This window comes from Rhipicephalus sanguineus, chromosome 10 (genome assembly GCF_013339695.2).
Source record: "Rhipicephalus sanguineus isolate Rsan-2018 chromosome 10, BIME_Rsan_1.4, whole genome shotgun sequence".
In the NCBI taxonomy this organism is placed as follows: domain Eukaryota; kingdom Metazoa; phylum Arthropoda; class Arachnida; order Ixodida; family Ixodidae; genus Rhipicephalus; species Rhipicephalus sanguineus.
In genome coordinates, this window is record NC_051185.1 from 133180915 (window position 1) to 133197976 (window position 17062).

At 47.2% G+C, this 17062-nt stretch overlaps 1 protein-coding gene across 1 annotated transcript; it reads right to left on the reverse strand.

Moving 5' to 3' along the window:
* Positions 1–13187: 13187 nt before the first annotated feature.
* On the reverse strand, positions 13188–14036 carry LOC119406750 (putative nuclease HARBI1). Its single transcript, XM_037673482.2, has one exon. It carries the CDS (start codon positions 14034–14036, stop codon positions 13188–13190), a length of 849 nt encoding a protein of 282 aa, XP_037529410.2.
* Between the last annotated feature and the right edge of the window lie 3026 nt (positions 14037–17062).

The following is a 17062-nucleotide window of genomic DNA, read 5'->3' on the forward strand; positions in this document are numbered from 1 at the left end:
CTAATGACAGTTGTGCACAGTAGGTAATCACTAACACTCTCACTCACCTTTGTGAATAGAGTACTCCATATCCAACGCAAGACTAACCACCACCCCAATGACAACTACACAGTTGTCGCACAGTGACCGCAATTTCACACGCCAGGCGAATACCGTGACGTGACAGTAGCAGAGCAGCATGTAGGTACAGCGTACTGAAATATCATAGAACACGTAGTAGGGGTAGCGTTCTTTTTCATAATTCGCGCGGTGTAGCGCCAGTTTCTCTGCTCAAGTAATCGAGCTGCCGCGACGCCAAGAGCCCCTCACATCGCTCTCGAAAGACCACCGTCCGGTGCGAGGCCATCTTGTCTTGTTTCTTCGCATGACCCGCATTGTAATGTACGTATGCACAAATGAGACGGCCGTACCGCATCAGAAGCATTGTCATTGAAGGGCTAGCAGTTGAACGAATCCATGGCTCATCGCCATACTTGTGGTCAACGCATAAATAGAATGTGAACAGATGTCAACGCCAAACCACTCAACGAAGTCGACGCGACGAAGGCGACAAAATCTGAACTGCATGTTGCCGACAGGGGCGTAGCCAGAGGGGGGTTGTGGGGGGTTGAACCCCCCCCCCCCGAAATTTTTCAGTTTTGCTTGCATATATACACACGCACACATACAAATGCACGCACGAATGTACATAAAGTATGGTTGAACACCCCCCCCCCGAAAAAAATTTCTGGCTACGCCCCTGGTAGACGATGTTGCGCCCTTCCACAGTAACTATTGAAATAAAGAAATCAGAGAGAGAAATTTCATCTGTGGCCGCTGTCGGAAGATGGCGCTACTTTAAAATGTCGTCGGAATGTTATGAACGGTTCTCAATATGGTCGTTTTCGCACTAACTTAACCAGCTCTGTAATTATATTGTTTATTATTATGCGGCTTTTGATTAACTGGTGCGCTTGGCTAAGCCATAGCTACTATTTAATAATGTCGGCGTATATTGTGACGCAGCCATGAAATCGTAAAGAGTTGAAGAAAAATGACGCATCGCTTGTGCCACCATGGTCCACTGTCATTCAGTGACTATATAAGGGCCAGCGCTTCATAGAGGGCTATGTGTAAACGTCTGTACGTATGCGTCTGTAGTGAATTGTTCATGTTATAGGTTTTATACATGCGAATGAATTGTGTATCTATTGAATTCATTGTGTGTACGATGTGTCTGCCTAGTGAACGTGTGCGTATTAATAAAAGCTGTATCAACCTTCCGGTGTCCTTGAGTAATCCATGAATGGGCCTACCTCCCTGAAATGCCGTGTGCAGTATCAACGTACGCCGCCTCAGTCAGAAGCAACTTCTTTTTAGTATTGTTTAATCCCTCTAGGTGGCGCCAGCTACCACCTACTTCACGGCCGCGGCGCTCTCACAGCTCCACCTACCTATATGAAGTGCAACATCTATCAAGAGAAACTATGCTCTGCTGCGCCGGGATTGTTTTGATGCTACAGAATCTACATTTTGGAGGCACAAACGCGTGGATAACTTCGCTACACCGTGTGACGCTTCGACAAATAAAGACAACAAGCCCAACGTACAGTCCCCGGGTGAGAGCCCCTTTGTAGTATCCGTCTCTTTTAAAGTAAACGCCGTCTTGCTGGCCGAGCGAAACGTACGAGTTCCGTCGTTCCGTTTCGCGAGGTTTTCATCAGTACAGGTTCGTCTGCTTGATTTTATTGTCATATCGTAGCGAGACTGTTTTTTGTGATTGCCAGTGCCGCATGCTCTTTATCAGTCGAGAATCGATGCACTCGCTAGTCCGAAATCTATTGCTCGCTTCACTGGCTTGGCGTCAGCCATCTTGATTTTGACGGCTTCTTCATTGAAAAGGGAGGGAAATTCCTCCATTTGAAGACGAACATTGGGGACATCGCCGTTTCTCCCTTAAAGGAGAGAGGGTCACTCCATTTTTTTAAAGAGTGTACTTGTGCTACACTTTTGCTACGACTGCAATGGACGATCTTCACGGCACGCGCAGTTGAACGATGGCATTCTTATGTCCCCTGAAAACAAAATCCACGTCATTAACCAGATCACTGCGACTACCGGCGTGTCCTCTTTGAAACCTCCTGGCACAGTTAGAAGTCAGTTCATGCCAGCCTACATCAAGAGAAAACAAACTGAGGTGCAGAAGGTGGCAGAAGGTGGTAACCGAAAATGTTCGCTGCAAGATACGGCGGGCGTAAAGTTAAAGGGACACTAAAGAGCAAAACGATTTTTCTCATATTGGTAAAGTATTCTTGCACGATGCCAAAAACACCACGCTTGCTGCAAGAAGACGCTTAATAAGCGAGAAAATGCGCAAAAAGAAAATGTGGGTGGCGACGCCACCTAGAAGTTTCCGCACCATTCGCTGTGGCGTTACAAATTTTGACGGCGCCTACTAGGGACTACGTAGTTCCTAATCGATAAAAATGAAGTGCATTGTCCTCTGAGGGGTCGATAGACTTTACTATGTTTGGGGTAATTTTGCTGAGCCAATGGCGCCAAAATACGATAAATACACATTGAAATCCGTGACGTCACGTGGGGAAATTTCGGCGCGAAATATAAAAATGAAACTTTGAACTTGATTTTCTCCTCTCTTAATAAACCTATGGTGGCAAAATTAACGACATTAGACTTCCCAGAGCACAATTTGTCGATCTAAACCAATTCAATGTTCATCTTAAGTATCCCTTAAAAGTCATGAATCGGGAAATTCAGCTGAAGGAAAATGCTGGTTCTGAGCGCATTGGACCGAAAGCTTTCGGCAGGTTCATGCAGCAACGACGGGACCCCGGGAACGCTGTCGACTTCACTCTCCAGCCATCCACACTAGCGAAAAATATATCAAGAAGCTTACTTCTTAAGCATGGAAGCATCGGATCTTCAGACCTGCATGGTGCGTTGAGCCTTGCCTAAGGGTCTCATTGGAGGGACCGTAACTATTAGTGCAACAAAATTATGCAATATGTTTTCAATGATTGTGAAAGCTGATGTGGAGGATAATAAATAGACCAAGTTTAAGAAATTGAAAAAATGGGTTTTTTTATTGTCGTCTGGTTTCCATTGCATGGTGTTTTATTGAAATTAGCCCGATCGTATCTCTTTACTGAAAAGTTATGTAAATATAAGATTCGGCAGTTTGGTAGATAAGTATGCGAAGAACGTAATGCGGAATTTTCTTCGCTCTGCTAGAAGGGTTTTTGAGATAAAGACCTTCAAAGTAAAGAAAATGACGTTTCCTGGGCCAATTTTGAGGTTTTTTATAAAAACATCTACGCTACACATAAAAACTAAAAATACCTGAGTAGAAGCAAAAACATGCATATATTTAGTTTAAAAAATTTCAGCTGCCTAACTTTAATATATTTTGTGCCGTTCATAACGAAAGTTGGTCAAAACAGCAGAGTGGATGAGCGCTCCACTCCACCTCTCCGTCATTATTGATCTCCTGGGCTTCGAAAAAATTCTTGGCGGCAAAACAAATTGCGGATCTCTTCTTTCCACTCATCATACAATAATATATAAAATTTTGAAATAAATTTAAGAGGTCCACCAGCCATCGCTTGTTCGATCTTACGTGGAATTACCCATCTCTCGTTTTTGTCGCCGGCGACGCCAGACAAGATACGGCACACCACCGACTTGGCCTAACCTTGAACAAGGAATTTATGACGATCATTGGCCGATAAAACCTAGGGAAGTAAACACCACAGGCTCGCCACCGAGGAATACCTTCCGTCATTGCAACAGAAGGAGTGACTCGCCAGCATCAGACCGTAGCCTGACGCCACCGACCAGACGACAACGCCGTTCACCGTCACGATGGCGACGTTCTACGTCACCATCGTCGTCGGGAAACTAGCCGGCGCGACCGATGGAGGTAAGGTCGCCGGCCAGACTCCGTCTCTACGAACTACTCCTCTTCTTATTATGATGGTCAAGAACAAAGTGTGTGTGTTAATTGATAGTGTACCTGCCACAGCGTTAGTCGATACCGGTGCTACGGTTTCCGTCATGAGTGCGACATTCAAAGAAAGGTTTGGTCGAAAAGTTATGTTCTCGTGGAATGGCGGTGTGACATTTCGTGGTGTCAGCGGAGAGTGTCTTGTTCCCCTTGGTAGTTTTGTTGCAAGTGTTTTATACGGCGAAGAAGATCTCATCACGGAATTTCTTGTTCTACCACGGCGCACTCATGATGTGATTCTCGGGATCGACTTTCTTCAGGACTTCGGTGCTTCCGTTAACTGTGGCACAGGCGTAATTACGTTGAATAGCGCGCTTCTCTCTGCTCTTGCCGACACGTCCTTACCAGAGGAAAACTATTTTGTCGTGTCGAGCGATTTGTCGCGTGTTCCTCTTAATGTTGCTGCCTCCGACCTTTCATCGTTCGACGCGCAAACCCAACCACTTGCGACGGGTTTACTGAAGAAAGATGTACTTGTTCTCGCGTGACAGTTGTGAATGGCGCCTCAATTTTGGGGGCTTTCAATTGTTCTTCGGTGCCTGCTATTCTCCCGCGCGATATGAAACTCGCTCAATTTGACGAAGTCACTTACAGCTCTATCACAGTTTTAAGCGAGGAGGAGAAGTCTCAAAGAAGCGACCCCCAACGAAGCAGTTCCCAAGAACAGGTCTTACGGATGATCAGCAAGTCGCTGCCATCACACGAACGCCACGCTCTTGCACGAGTCCTTCTGACACATCTTTCTGTGTTCGATTTCACAAAAGGTGACACGGAGGCTTCACTACCACGTTCTCTTGCTCACCACAGAATTGACACCGGATCTGCACACCCCAATCGCCAAAAGCCATACCGCGTGTCTTCGACAGAAAGGACGGTTATAGCTGAACAGGTGATCGACTTGTTACGGAAGGGTGTTGTGAAAGATTCATCTAGTCCGTGGGCAGCACCAGTGACCTTAGTAAAGAAGAAGGATGGATAATGGCGGTTCTGTGTTGATTATAGAAAACTAAACTAGGTCACAAAAAAATGGCCGCGTATCTGCGTGCTTCGCTGCAAATGTCGTCTAAATACGATAGAAGAGGCGCTGCGTGACATATGGACGCCATCTGGCAATACTTCGGAAAACATGAGTGCTGTGTTGCGGGCTGGTAGCCCCGGCGCTGCAGCAGGCGAAGACCGGCGGTGACCAACGCGACCGGCGGGGACGCCAGCCAGCCAGAACACGCGGTTTGGCGCGAAGCGCTGAAGCAGGAGAAACGTCCGCACTCGACGCGTACTCTCCACACTCTTATTTACACGTCGCCTGTGTAAAACAGGAATGCCAGAGCGGCGCCCCATGACATTCGTACAGTGCAATACTGAACCGAAACCGAAACAGAACAATGAGCTCGTGCAGAGGGCACGGAGGAAGGCAAGTTTCAGCGCAGTCGCATTTTCAGCGCAGCTTAATAAACTAGGGTCTTTAGAATTACGTATGAATGCATTTTCTATTAAAGGAACACACCACCTAATACTTACCTAGTGATGTTGCGCCTCATATATACGTAATATTTACTTTCTGATCGACAACGTTCACAAGTATGAACAGCCGTACCAGTTCACGCTGGGTGGGCGGTAAGCAAGTGGTTCAACTTTGGCCGGGTGGCTGAATCGTGTGACGTGCCAACAAACACAGAAAGACAGACAGACAGACCAAAATTCATCCGTTTAAGTATCTCAACAAAGACTATTTTCTTTAAAAGGATAGTATCCGCTTCCTAGAATTGATGATGTCATCCATTGCCTACATTCCGCTGCCTACTTTTCATCGCTGGATTTGCGATCAGGGCATTGGCAGATGCCCATGCACCCAAACGACAAGGAGAAAACAGCCTTCGTGACGCCCGACGGCCTTTATGAATTTAATGTTATGCCGTTCGGCCTTTGTAATGCGCCAGCAACGTTGGAGCGATTTCTGGACACTATATTTCGTGGACTTAAATGGGAAATTTGTTTCTGCTACCTCGATGATGTGGTGATTTTTGGCAGCACACTGAACCAGCATAACAGACGCCTCAGTCTCGTTCTGGATTGCGTAGAAAAGTAAGGCTTGATCCTAAACTCAAAGAAATGTCGTTCCGGCGAAACGGAGCCGTTAGTACTTGGGCATCTCGTGGACAAAAAAAATACGGCAGATCCCACGTACCGTGGGAGTCGATGTTATGCGAAGCATGTGGCGGGAAGGTGACCGTGGCGTAATTTTTTTTTCACTGAGCCAAGCCTTACGAAATGACGCTAGCGATTTGTATAAATTTTCTACGCACACATATATGTTGAAGAGCCGCATATGTGTTATAAACCAGTTGTTTACACTTGGGTAACGCTGCCAACGGCAACGTGTATTAGCAACACCAGAAGCGGTAAGCTGATATGTAGTGCTTATACTTGTCCGTTATCGTGGAGAAAGCACGCACATTTCACAAACCCGTGTGCATGTGTGGAAGGGGTTTCTAACAGTTCTTGAACAACGCCACCATCACCGTGATCAGAGAGCACAAGCAGCTGGCCATGACTTGTTATCGGATCCGGTCGCGATCGCGGTGGCGAGGAGTCCATGTGTAGTGAAGTATGAGTTATAGTACAACTGTTAGAAATCGTGGACGCCTCAGTAAATTTGTTGACAAATTGTCTGTCTATAGAGCCAGCGACATGTCGGAATCTGAAGTCACCCATCGCGTTGGAGAGGTTTAGGCCGTTGAGGCTGGTAGGCCTGGATAGTGCTACGTAGACCAACATCAGTGGATGGCGCTTGTATTCGTAGACTACCTGGGCGTATGTGACCTACGTAGCCTAGTCTACAAAGCGGCGGTCAATCAATCTGTCATCATCCTCGGTCAGCATGAGGCCATCATTCAGCCTCGTAAGAAACGAAGAGGATACTGCGTCGTTCTGGCGGACTAAGTGCACTTTACGCTGCGATGATGTCAGCATCATACGTAACTTTCGTTAATGTATTCCCCCGGGGTCGAGCAATGCTTCAATAAACATGCTTCAATATAGCTTGCTAAATCATAGGAATACAAACGTAATGTTTATTAGACTGCTATAAAAGCGGAGCCAACACTGGAATCACGGACGTTAATCTGATATGACGCCTATATTGTAGGTCTATATATGTAACGTTTATTGCTTTCTTGTAAAATTAGATACCCAGCACCACAACCGCAACTGACGTTGCACCGCCATTACGCCAGCATAGGCAGTTTTTCCAAACCAGTTTGTAGACCTGGCATGGCTTTGTGGTAGAATACCTGATTGCCACGTAGAATGCTTGGGTTCGATTCCTGCTGGGATCCTGGTTTTTATTCTTTCCATTCGTCGGGTCAACGCTGCCAATGTCGGTTTTTCTTAACGCTCTGGCATTTAAATTACTAATATCTGTTCTCGCCGTTCTTGGGTAGATATAAACTGTCAATCACCTGTGGCGCATAGCCGTACATCGCGACCAGTGGTAAGCGGGTATGTGCCACACGTGTCTGGAGGAAAGGGTTTGACGACGTACGCGACATGATTTTCACGTTATTCATGTCAAGACCACACAGTCATATTCGTCAAGTCCTCTTACCCTCCCATGCCAATTTTGGTCTACACCAACTTAAGGAGGCGATCATGAGAGCACCTAGACGTAGGCGGCTAGATAGATAGATAGATAGATAGATAGATACGTAGATAGAAACGCTCAAAGTGCCAGAGGTTCGCTAAGAAATGCTTCGCGTTTAAAACGGTGTGAGGCCAGACCCACGAAAGATCGAAGCCGTCAGCTCTTTCGAACCACCTAAGTCCGTGCGGGAGCTGAGGAGATTCTTGGGCTTATGCTCGTATTTTCGGCGCTTCGTTCCAAAGTTAGCAGACGTGGTTCATCCCCTAACGTGTCTTCTCCAAACAGACGTGCCTTTCAACTGGACTTCGGCTTGCGACAAGGCGTTCCGCCAGCTAAAGTTTCTGCTCACGTCGGGGCCTATTGGCCACGAGACCCACCACTGGAAACGCCGGTGCCACCGTCGGCGTGACGTGCTAGGCAGTATCACGTGGTCTCAGCGACCGCGTCGGCTGCTTGTGGAGCGCTGCCGCGTGCTTTGAAAACGAGTTTCAAGTCCCACATGCACTGCGGTCTGTTCAAATACGGAAGTTTTTTTCGAATTTCCTACTCAGTTGAAACCACTGTAATAGAGTGGCTGCCTCCGAAGGCGATGAACATGGGGCTCTACCGCTCGGTGCCGCAGTGCCGCGCTTACGCAACGGAGCCCAGTGTCAGCATGCACCAGTAACCGCGGGACAAGAAACTGCGTGGCGCATGGTTTGTAAAGATAAGAACCGGCAAGTAGCCCTCGGCTACGAGTTTTGTGTGCAACAAGCACTTCCGCGACGAAGACTTTCGTTACTGCATCGGACCTGCGACGTTCGTACCAGACAGCGCGCACTGAGACGATGGCTCACGCGCGCTTCCCGCCGGCAAATGATGCTTATCTGCCACAGGATGGAAAAGGCGCTACCTTTTACCACGTGCGATACCATCTCAGAACCCTCCCGTGCGACCTCTTGATCGTCGGCCCCGTGCTCAGCATCCACAAAATCGGCTGCAGATGCGCAAGTCATTGTTTAGATAAAACTCACAGGGTCCCTTATGCATTCGCCAAAGGTGACTAGAAGGCGAAAGCCGTCTTCTTGTCAATCGATGTATTGATTCTCCCGCGCCCCCCTACAAAAGCGTTCTGCACCTAACGTGGTTTTGCACGGCCTCCGTGACCGATCACGGAAGCAATGCAAAGCGACCATGTCATCTGAACACGTCATCATGTGACATCACGGTATGTCACGTCATGGTGATGTCATAATGAAGTTACAAATTTAGGAGATCTGTGACGTCATGATGACGTCATATGGTGACGTCATGACGTGACATTTATTTTTTGCGTCACTCGTCTTGACGCCGGCGCCGGTCAATCTGCCCGTTTTAAAAGCCATCTAAGGCTTTTGTCTTCATAAGCTACGCGACGTTTGCTGGTGGACATACATAGCGAGAGAGTCAAATGCTGCGGCTGTGTGCTGCATTTATCTTGGCAATAACATTTATTCAGTCAAGCTTGCGTTCCCCTGACGCAAACACTATGTGTTTCGCCCAAATTTATTTGTGCCACTCTCAAACTCACGTTGGGCGTCTTCAACCCCATGTATGTTCTTGGAGCATCATTTATTTATGTGGGAAAGATGCCACCCTGTTGGCGTTAGACATGACACTGCTGCCAAAATGTCTGGGGTACTCGCCACATAATTACTATCCTGTTTTGCGGCTGCTGGTTGCTAAAATGACTTCTATTTTATTCACCGGTATTTCAAGTTCACGTGGGTCCTAGTTCACAGCGACGTTTGCAGAACAAGTCCGGCGAACGTTACTGTATTTTTTTTCTTTTCCTTGGGGTGGCATGCTACTACATGCTCGGTCTCGTAGACTGCTTCTCCTTCCACCAGCAATCTCGAAGTGGTGAAGCTTTGGTCTATGAATATGTTGATGACAGAGAGTGGCAAGTTCACTGGAATGCAAAGGGAACGATAATTAAGGTGCATTAAAAAAATGGTTGATCCCTCCGTCATAGGAACCAGAATAACACGAAAGTAAAGCGTGCCCTTACATAATTAACTGAATGTTTTCTGTACATTGATATAAGAGAGTTTGTACAATGTATATTGATGTCGCGCAGCTATAGCACCGCTTAACGTGGACGCACCCACTTTGATGAGTGGTGGTACATCTCCATCCCGACGACTACGTCCATGTTAAATGATTAAACAAACCTTTGTGGTAGCTGTAGTAGTTAACGGTGAAAGCGTAATCAGATAGCGAGTTGTAATAGCCAGAACAGCGTCGCATATTGGACGCAGAACTTGGTCGCCATCCCGCGGCATGTTAAAATGTGATTGAACACCACGGCCGGGATAGAGGGAAACGCAAAGCGCGTCGTGCCGCCCCAATAGCCCGGCCGCGATTTTTCTCAGGGCGAGTGCGGGAGCGGGGAACGCGGTGTTACAGCCAGGTGAGGCAGGCGCGTGTCTATTTTTGGTTTGGATTAGCGGGATGCTATGAGCGAGGCCGACGTTTTTACGACGCTTGGGCTAAGATCGCCACCTCGCGGTGTGTTAAGGCATTGAGAAAATTGAACTTTTATTGAAAACGCGCCCAATGGGACGGACGTGTAACGCGGTGCACGTGCTAATCGCAGAGGCCAAAGTAATGACGAATTGCTTTACTTTACCGCTCTCAGAGAGCAACACCACCCCCCGACCGGGAGAGTGGTAGATATAAAAGGCGCGTTTGTAAAGCCTCTGAAGTCTGTGACCGTGGCGCAGTGGATAGCGTTCCCGGCATCTCTTGTTGCGGACCAAGCGGTCGTGGGTTCGTTGACGGAACTTTTTTTCTTTGCCATCTGATCGTGTAAACTTTTTCGACGTAATCTGCGTGACGGAAATACGTCACTGAAGTCTTGGTGGACCCCGGCATAAAATGCTTTCGTGTTAAAAAGGCGTCACATTTGCTCACGTTTTCTGTGAGCACCAAACAAAACGAATGCACTAAATAAAGAAACAGAAGCAGCGGTATTTGCCCGCTGATAAGACCGATCAATACGCAGTGCGAAACAACTTGTCAAATGACACTGAAACGTGCACGAATTTAGACCGAAAAAAAAAACACTGAATCGTCGGGACGGCACATCACAAAGTTGCCATGCGCACGAACGCCGTAGTTGTAACGAAATTGTTTTTAAACTGCTCTGATAGCGTCCGCGCAACAGTAGTTGTTTGTGTACTCACAAATTCTCACATATTGCGGCCTAAAGTTCACAGCGCGGCGCCAAAGCGTGCTCGCATCAAAAGCGAAACCATCAGTACGACATACATGCAGAGGCACCGTCAGTCGCAGCGAACCCGTGCGATCGCTGGCTTGAGGCTTCTTTCTGTTATGATCCGTTTGGTTGTACAGGCAGTCTATTCTAACGAGATATTTCGCATAGTTTGGACTCAGCGAGTGACTACCTTTCACGCAAGAAGCCGCTTCAGTTGTCTCCAACGCGGGTCCGCCGCGGTGGTATAGCGGTTACGGTGCTCGGCTGCTGACCCGAAGGTCGCGGGTTCGATCCCGGCCGCGGCGGTCGCATTTCGATGGAGGCGAAATTGTAGAGGCCGGTGTACTTAGATTTAGGTGCACGTTAAAGAACACCAGATGGTCGAAATTTCCGGAGCCCTCCACTACGGCGTCTCTCATAATGATATCGTGGTTTTGGGACGTAAAACCCCAGATATTATTATTATTATTATTGTCTCCAACGCTGTGACTGCGTGAAGCGGGTGCTCAGTTTTCTGCAAAGAGACAGCGACTGTAGACCATCTTGTGCTTTCAGGTCGTGGAAAATGATTGTTGTGGCAGTAAAGAACACGTTTCTTTTCGAAAGTACTTACACAAGTGCCTTGGAGGGCTTGCGCGAGGTGTTTTACAGCGAAAGCTGTTATGAGATCATTTCAGCGACCGTTTTTGGCGCCGTAGTTGTCCGCCGCCGCCGCTGCCGCCGCCGGTGTCCGTAACCACTATCGCTCGAAATAAGAAAAAAATCCAGGATGGAACGAGGTTCGAACCTGGGCCCTTTGCGTGGGAGCCCAGTATTCAACCTCTCAGCCATGCCGGTGCTTGAAACTGCTTTTCAAGAAGGTCCTATACAGGTTTCATGTCGGGAAGGAACCACATTAACATGTGCAATATAGCGTGGCAGAAGAGTAAAATAAGCAACAAGCGTCGCACAACGTGAATTCTGTAACCAGGCGCCACACAATGCCAATTGCGCAGCGAGTAGGTTGTTGAGCTTCCAACCCATTACAAAGGGCTCCGCCATAATTCTTCATCGTCACCAGGCACAGCATCAACAAAGTGCGCATAATGCCTTACATACGTTTAGCACGAACCGCGGCTCTGCATACAATGACGAAAAATGGCATAGTGCCTGCTTCCCTACTGCTCAAAAATTACAATTTGTATCGTAGTGGGTTCCTCGCAAGTGCACTTGTATAGAGTGCCAAGGAAGCTCATAGGCGCATGATCCATTTCCTCGGGGTCTCAATAAAGTTCTTTGCCCCCCCCCCCCCTCTCTCTCCCACGTCAACGTATGTTATACAGCATGGCGGGAGAGGGAAATAGCGACCGGGTGTCACCCAATGCAAATTACATAACTGGTGGGCCGTTTAAAGCTTCCAACCCATTACAAAGGTTGAGCCATAATTCTTCGTCGTCATCAGTCGTCGCGTCAACAAAGTGCACATAATGCCTTACAGACGTGTAGCCGGTGTCTCGTTGCTCCGCAGAATGACGAATAATGGCTTAGTAGGTGCTTCCCAAGTTCATAAAAATTGTGATTTATGGCGTAGTGGATACCTTTCTTGTGTACTTGTACTGTAGCCCCAAGAGAGCTTAACGGGCTCTAGAAACGCCGCTCTTCCAGCTTTCGCTGTGACTGTGCTGCGGTTTCAGTGCAGGCCTGGCGTTTGTTCAGTCCCAATATAATTAGCTCGCCCTTTAGTTTGTTTCGAGTAGTTTTGTGCTAGAATTGCTTACTTATGCATTTTTTGTATTTATGTTATAGTATGTATTGATATATACATACTTGTAATGTGATTCCGACATTTTAGGAGGCCATGTTTCCTCTCAGAGCATCTTCTGTTCGTTCTTTTAACTGAAAGCTTTCTGATAATGAAAATAGTTTCTATGTGGTGTCTTATGCTGATATTGTATATTTTGTAAGGATTCGAAGAACTTTACAAGGGCAAATCACCTGCTATTGAAAATTCCGCATGTGGGTTGCTGCTCATCTCAATGGAGACTCGAAAGAGCAATGCTACTTGAAGTACCAATTAACTCCTGTCCCATACACCAAGTAGTGCCATTTGTGTTCATATTTTGCATTGCAATATAGCTGCAAGTACTCAGTGTATTTAATAAGTTTTATTTATACCAACACTTGTCATCTACATAAAAATGTTCAAAGACAGTACATGAAATATTTTTTGCTATTTCTATAACTGTTTACTGAACTGCAATAAACCGTTGTTAATACAAAAGTGTGAATGCTGAAGCTGCCACTGTCTTTCTTTTGATGCCCATTTTTTACAAAGACAAGATTACTGCTTGGCGCTCAATTGCACTACTGCTGTCGGACTCTCCTGTGGAGTCCTCATCGAAAGCTGGTTCATCGTCGTCAGCTTCCTCGTCAGTGCTTTCACAATCAAAGGAATCCTTTGACATGAGAATGATCTTGGGCAGAACACACGATGGCAGCACATAATCGTTGATGAGGGAAGTGGCATTCATGTCAAGGTATTTTAACCACCTGAATTTGCCTTTTAGATGGGCGAATGCACGCTCAATGGCTGATCTTGCTGCGCTTAGTCTTTCATTGAATTTTACTTCTTGTGCGCTTGGATGGCCATTGTTTCTGTAAGGTCGCATCAACCCAAGTAAGAGTGCATATGCCGAGTCTGCAAGACTGTGGAAGCTTCGCGGTAGCTGCTCTATTATCCTGTCCAGGCCTGAAGCACTAAACACTTTCGAGTCGTGCATTCTTCCTGAAGAGCCTGTGTGCACATGGGTAAACGTCATGTTGCTATCACAGCACCCCTGCACGATGACGGAGTAAAACCCTTTGCGGTTGTAATAAGCATCCTGCTCAATCTCTGGGGCCTTCATGGCAATATGGCAGCCATCCACAGCACCTACAACTCCAGGAAACCGCCACTTTCGATAAAATTCGTAGGCTACATCCTGCGAGGACAAAGGCCACTGGGTAAAGTCTGGTGCTGCACCTGCCCAAAGTCCAATGATGTTCTCAGTGACGTAATGCAGCAGGCCCTTGTTGACCCCAAAACGGTCGGAAACACCGCGGAAGGACTCTTGGTTGCCAAGCAGCCATAGAGCCATTAGTACCTTTGTCTGGAGAGGTATTGGTACCCTTTGCATGGAGAGTCTCTCCTGTGTGATCCTCTGCGCAGCGCGTGGCGCTGTCTCGCGATAGCCGGTGGGCGTGGTTCCCACACGTCCCCCCCCCCTCAAATTGACGTGGTGGGGACCGCAGGATGGTCCGGAAGGTCCGGTTGCAGGGGCCCTAAATCGTAGCGAGGACAATAAAAACCAGTAAACATTTTCTTCTCGCCACCAACAACAGTATGTGCATTCAACGCATAACAAAGCGAACGGGACATCAAAGTACTTTGGGAAGGCATACGAATGATTCATACGCATACGAAAGCATTCGTATGCCTTCCCAAAGTACGCTACAAACTTTCTACAAAATGCCGCTGTTACATGTATTTTCCGCCATTGCGTGCGTACCTTACGCTCAGTTTTGTTTCGTGCCTGTAGGGTCACACATTTCTGCAAAAAGTCGTTTTAGGGGCGAAGCACCTTAGGGTCGAGGCATGTCCCGTGTCCGGCGAGGCGGCAGCGTATCTGTTTTGCATGGAGTCCGCTAGAAGTGATGCGGTGCACAAGGGCGTATCATAAATTGTGCCAGAACAAAATAAAACACCTAGATGTACAAACCCCTTACGCTAGTCGGTGATTTCAACGTAGAAATTATAGACCATACGACCTAGCTTTATCGTCGACGCTCACTTTCCGCTGTCATGGTGGTCAGAAAACCGTTGATATAGTCGAAACATATATGTGTATGTGAATCAAAAAAGGTTTACAATAGACGCACAACAATTGTAATTTTGGCAAACCAATATAAAACACCTACAAGCACAAACCCTTTATCCTAGTCGGCGACTTCAACGTACACGTTATGGATCTTAGGACCGAGCTTTGTCATCGACCCTTTATGTCACTTTAAATACACGAGAGGACATTGCGATGCAAATGCGTAGGTATGCGCGTTCCAGACTACAAATTATCTTTCTGCCATGGATAAAAACGAGCGTAAACTTGAACGCCGTTGACTGCCGTCTCAGACAGATTACTCATACTGGACGAACCGTTTGGAGGACTGGATATGATTCTGTGCGGCGATTTGTGTCAGTTGCCGCCAGTCAGAGCCGATGAAGTGTAGTAGAGGTGCCGGGAAGTCGCAGGACTCTTTGGGTCTACGATACAGCGGCATTACTAGGTATACTGTACACACGTGTTGTCACTCATTTGCATGCTCGAGTGGGCAATCTACGGGAGATTCACGGTTACCCGAATGATCCCCCTGTGCTTAGACCAGTCATCATCATTCACTTCGTGTGTATGCTGTGATTTGTTTTGTGCACAAGTATTACAGAAGGAACTGGTGTTATTGCGGGGTTCCATATATATATATATATATATATATATATATATATATATATATATATATATATATATATATATATATATATATATATATATATATATATATATATATACACGCAGTGAAACAGACGCGCGTACGAAGCGATTTATTGACGTTTCGGCCGCGGGTCCGGCCTTCATCAGAGTGGTCGGCCGAAACGTCAATAAATCGCTTCGTACGTGCGTCTGTTTCACTGCGTATATTTACCCGGACCTAGAATCATCTTTTCTCAACATATATATATATATATATATATATATATATATATCTTGCAATGAAGAAGTGCACCCTGAAGAGCTCCGCAGTCCCATCGGCACCGCTAAACAGGAGAGGCTCACGCTGAACGTTGTGGCTGTTCGGGCTGGCTAGGCCTATGCTCCTGCACTGCCTCATCTTATAGTTTCTGTTGTCTCACTCCTTCTTTATAATTGTTGAAGGCTGCTAGCTTTGCTAAAAACGCCGGAGCTGTGCAGCCGGACTCTACCTGCCGCCATGGCCAGCGAATCTAACACAAGCCCGCCGCCTCCTGCTCTCCAGGCCACCGTATGCTACGGTACGGTCCGTCAGTACGATCCCCCAATATTCAGCGGCACTGATGACCAGTGTATCGTCAAGTTGCGCATGCGCTCCCGGATTAACCCCTTTTGAGCAATGTTTAGCGTAACACGTGTCTGTTATCTGTCAGTCAACCAAAGCTATATATACCTGTAATCGGCCATGAATAAAGAGCAACCAGGCCATCTTGGGGCTATTAGTAAGCGAAACTTTGGGGCTGGTCTCGCGTACTGTGGCTTCTGTTCACATGAGCATTACTGACCAAATTGTGAAGGAGTTCCCAGAGTTGTTTCAGGGTATCGGCTGCTTGGCCCGCCCGTACCGCATGGCCCTGCAGAAGGAAGCAACGCCTATGATTCATCCGGTTCGACGGGTGCCCATGGCATTGCGCTAGCTGCTCCGAGAAGAGTTGGACCGCATGGAACGCGCAGGCATCATCGTTAAAGTCAGCGAGCCAACGGACTGGGTAAGCCCCTTTGTCGCAGCAAGAAAAAAGGATGGCAAACTTCGCATATGCACTGATCCTAGGCGAATTAACGCATGCGTAAAGCGAGAGCATTATCAGTTACCGAAAAGAGAAGATATTGAGGCTGAGCTGACTGGAGCCAAATTTTTCAGCCGCCTTGACGCGTACTCGGGTTTTCATCAGATCCCTCTTGATGAGGCCACCTCAAAGGTATGCACAACTGGAACACCGTTCGGGCGTTATCGGTTCTTGAGACTTCCCTTCGGAATCTCTTCCGCACCGGAAGTATTTCAAAGAACCATTAATGAAATATTTGACCAGGCCACAGGTGTGCGTATATATATCGACGACATACTTGTGTGGGGGAGCATGAGAAAGAACATAACCCCCTCCGTACGGTTCTTGATCTAGTGAAGAAGGCCGGCCTAACGTTCAATAAGGCAAAATGTACATTCGGGGTTACTCTAATTGACTTCTTGGGTGACCTGATTAGCGAAAAGGGAATAGGTCCGAACCCTGCAATGGCATCGCCATTAAGCGAAATGCCTGAGCCAACCGACAAAGCAGGCGTGCACAGAATGCTCGGGGTAATTAACTACTTCGGCAAATACATACCTCACTTGGCAGAAAGAACAACGCTACTTCGAAGCC

Excerpts from the sequence above, each read along its gene's own strand:
- LOC119406750 (XM_037673482.2), bottom strand. The coding sequence starts at position 14,036 with ATGCAAAGGGTACCAATACCTCTCCAGACAAAGGTACTAATGGCTCTA.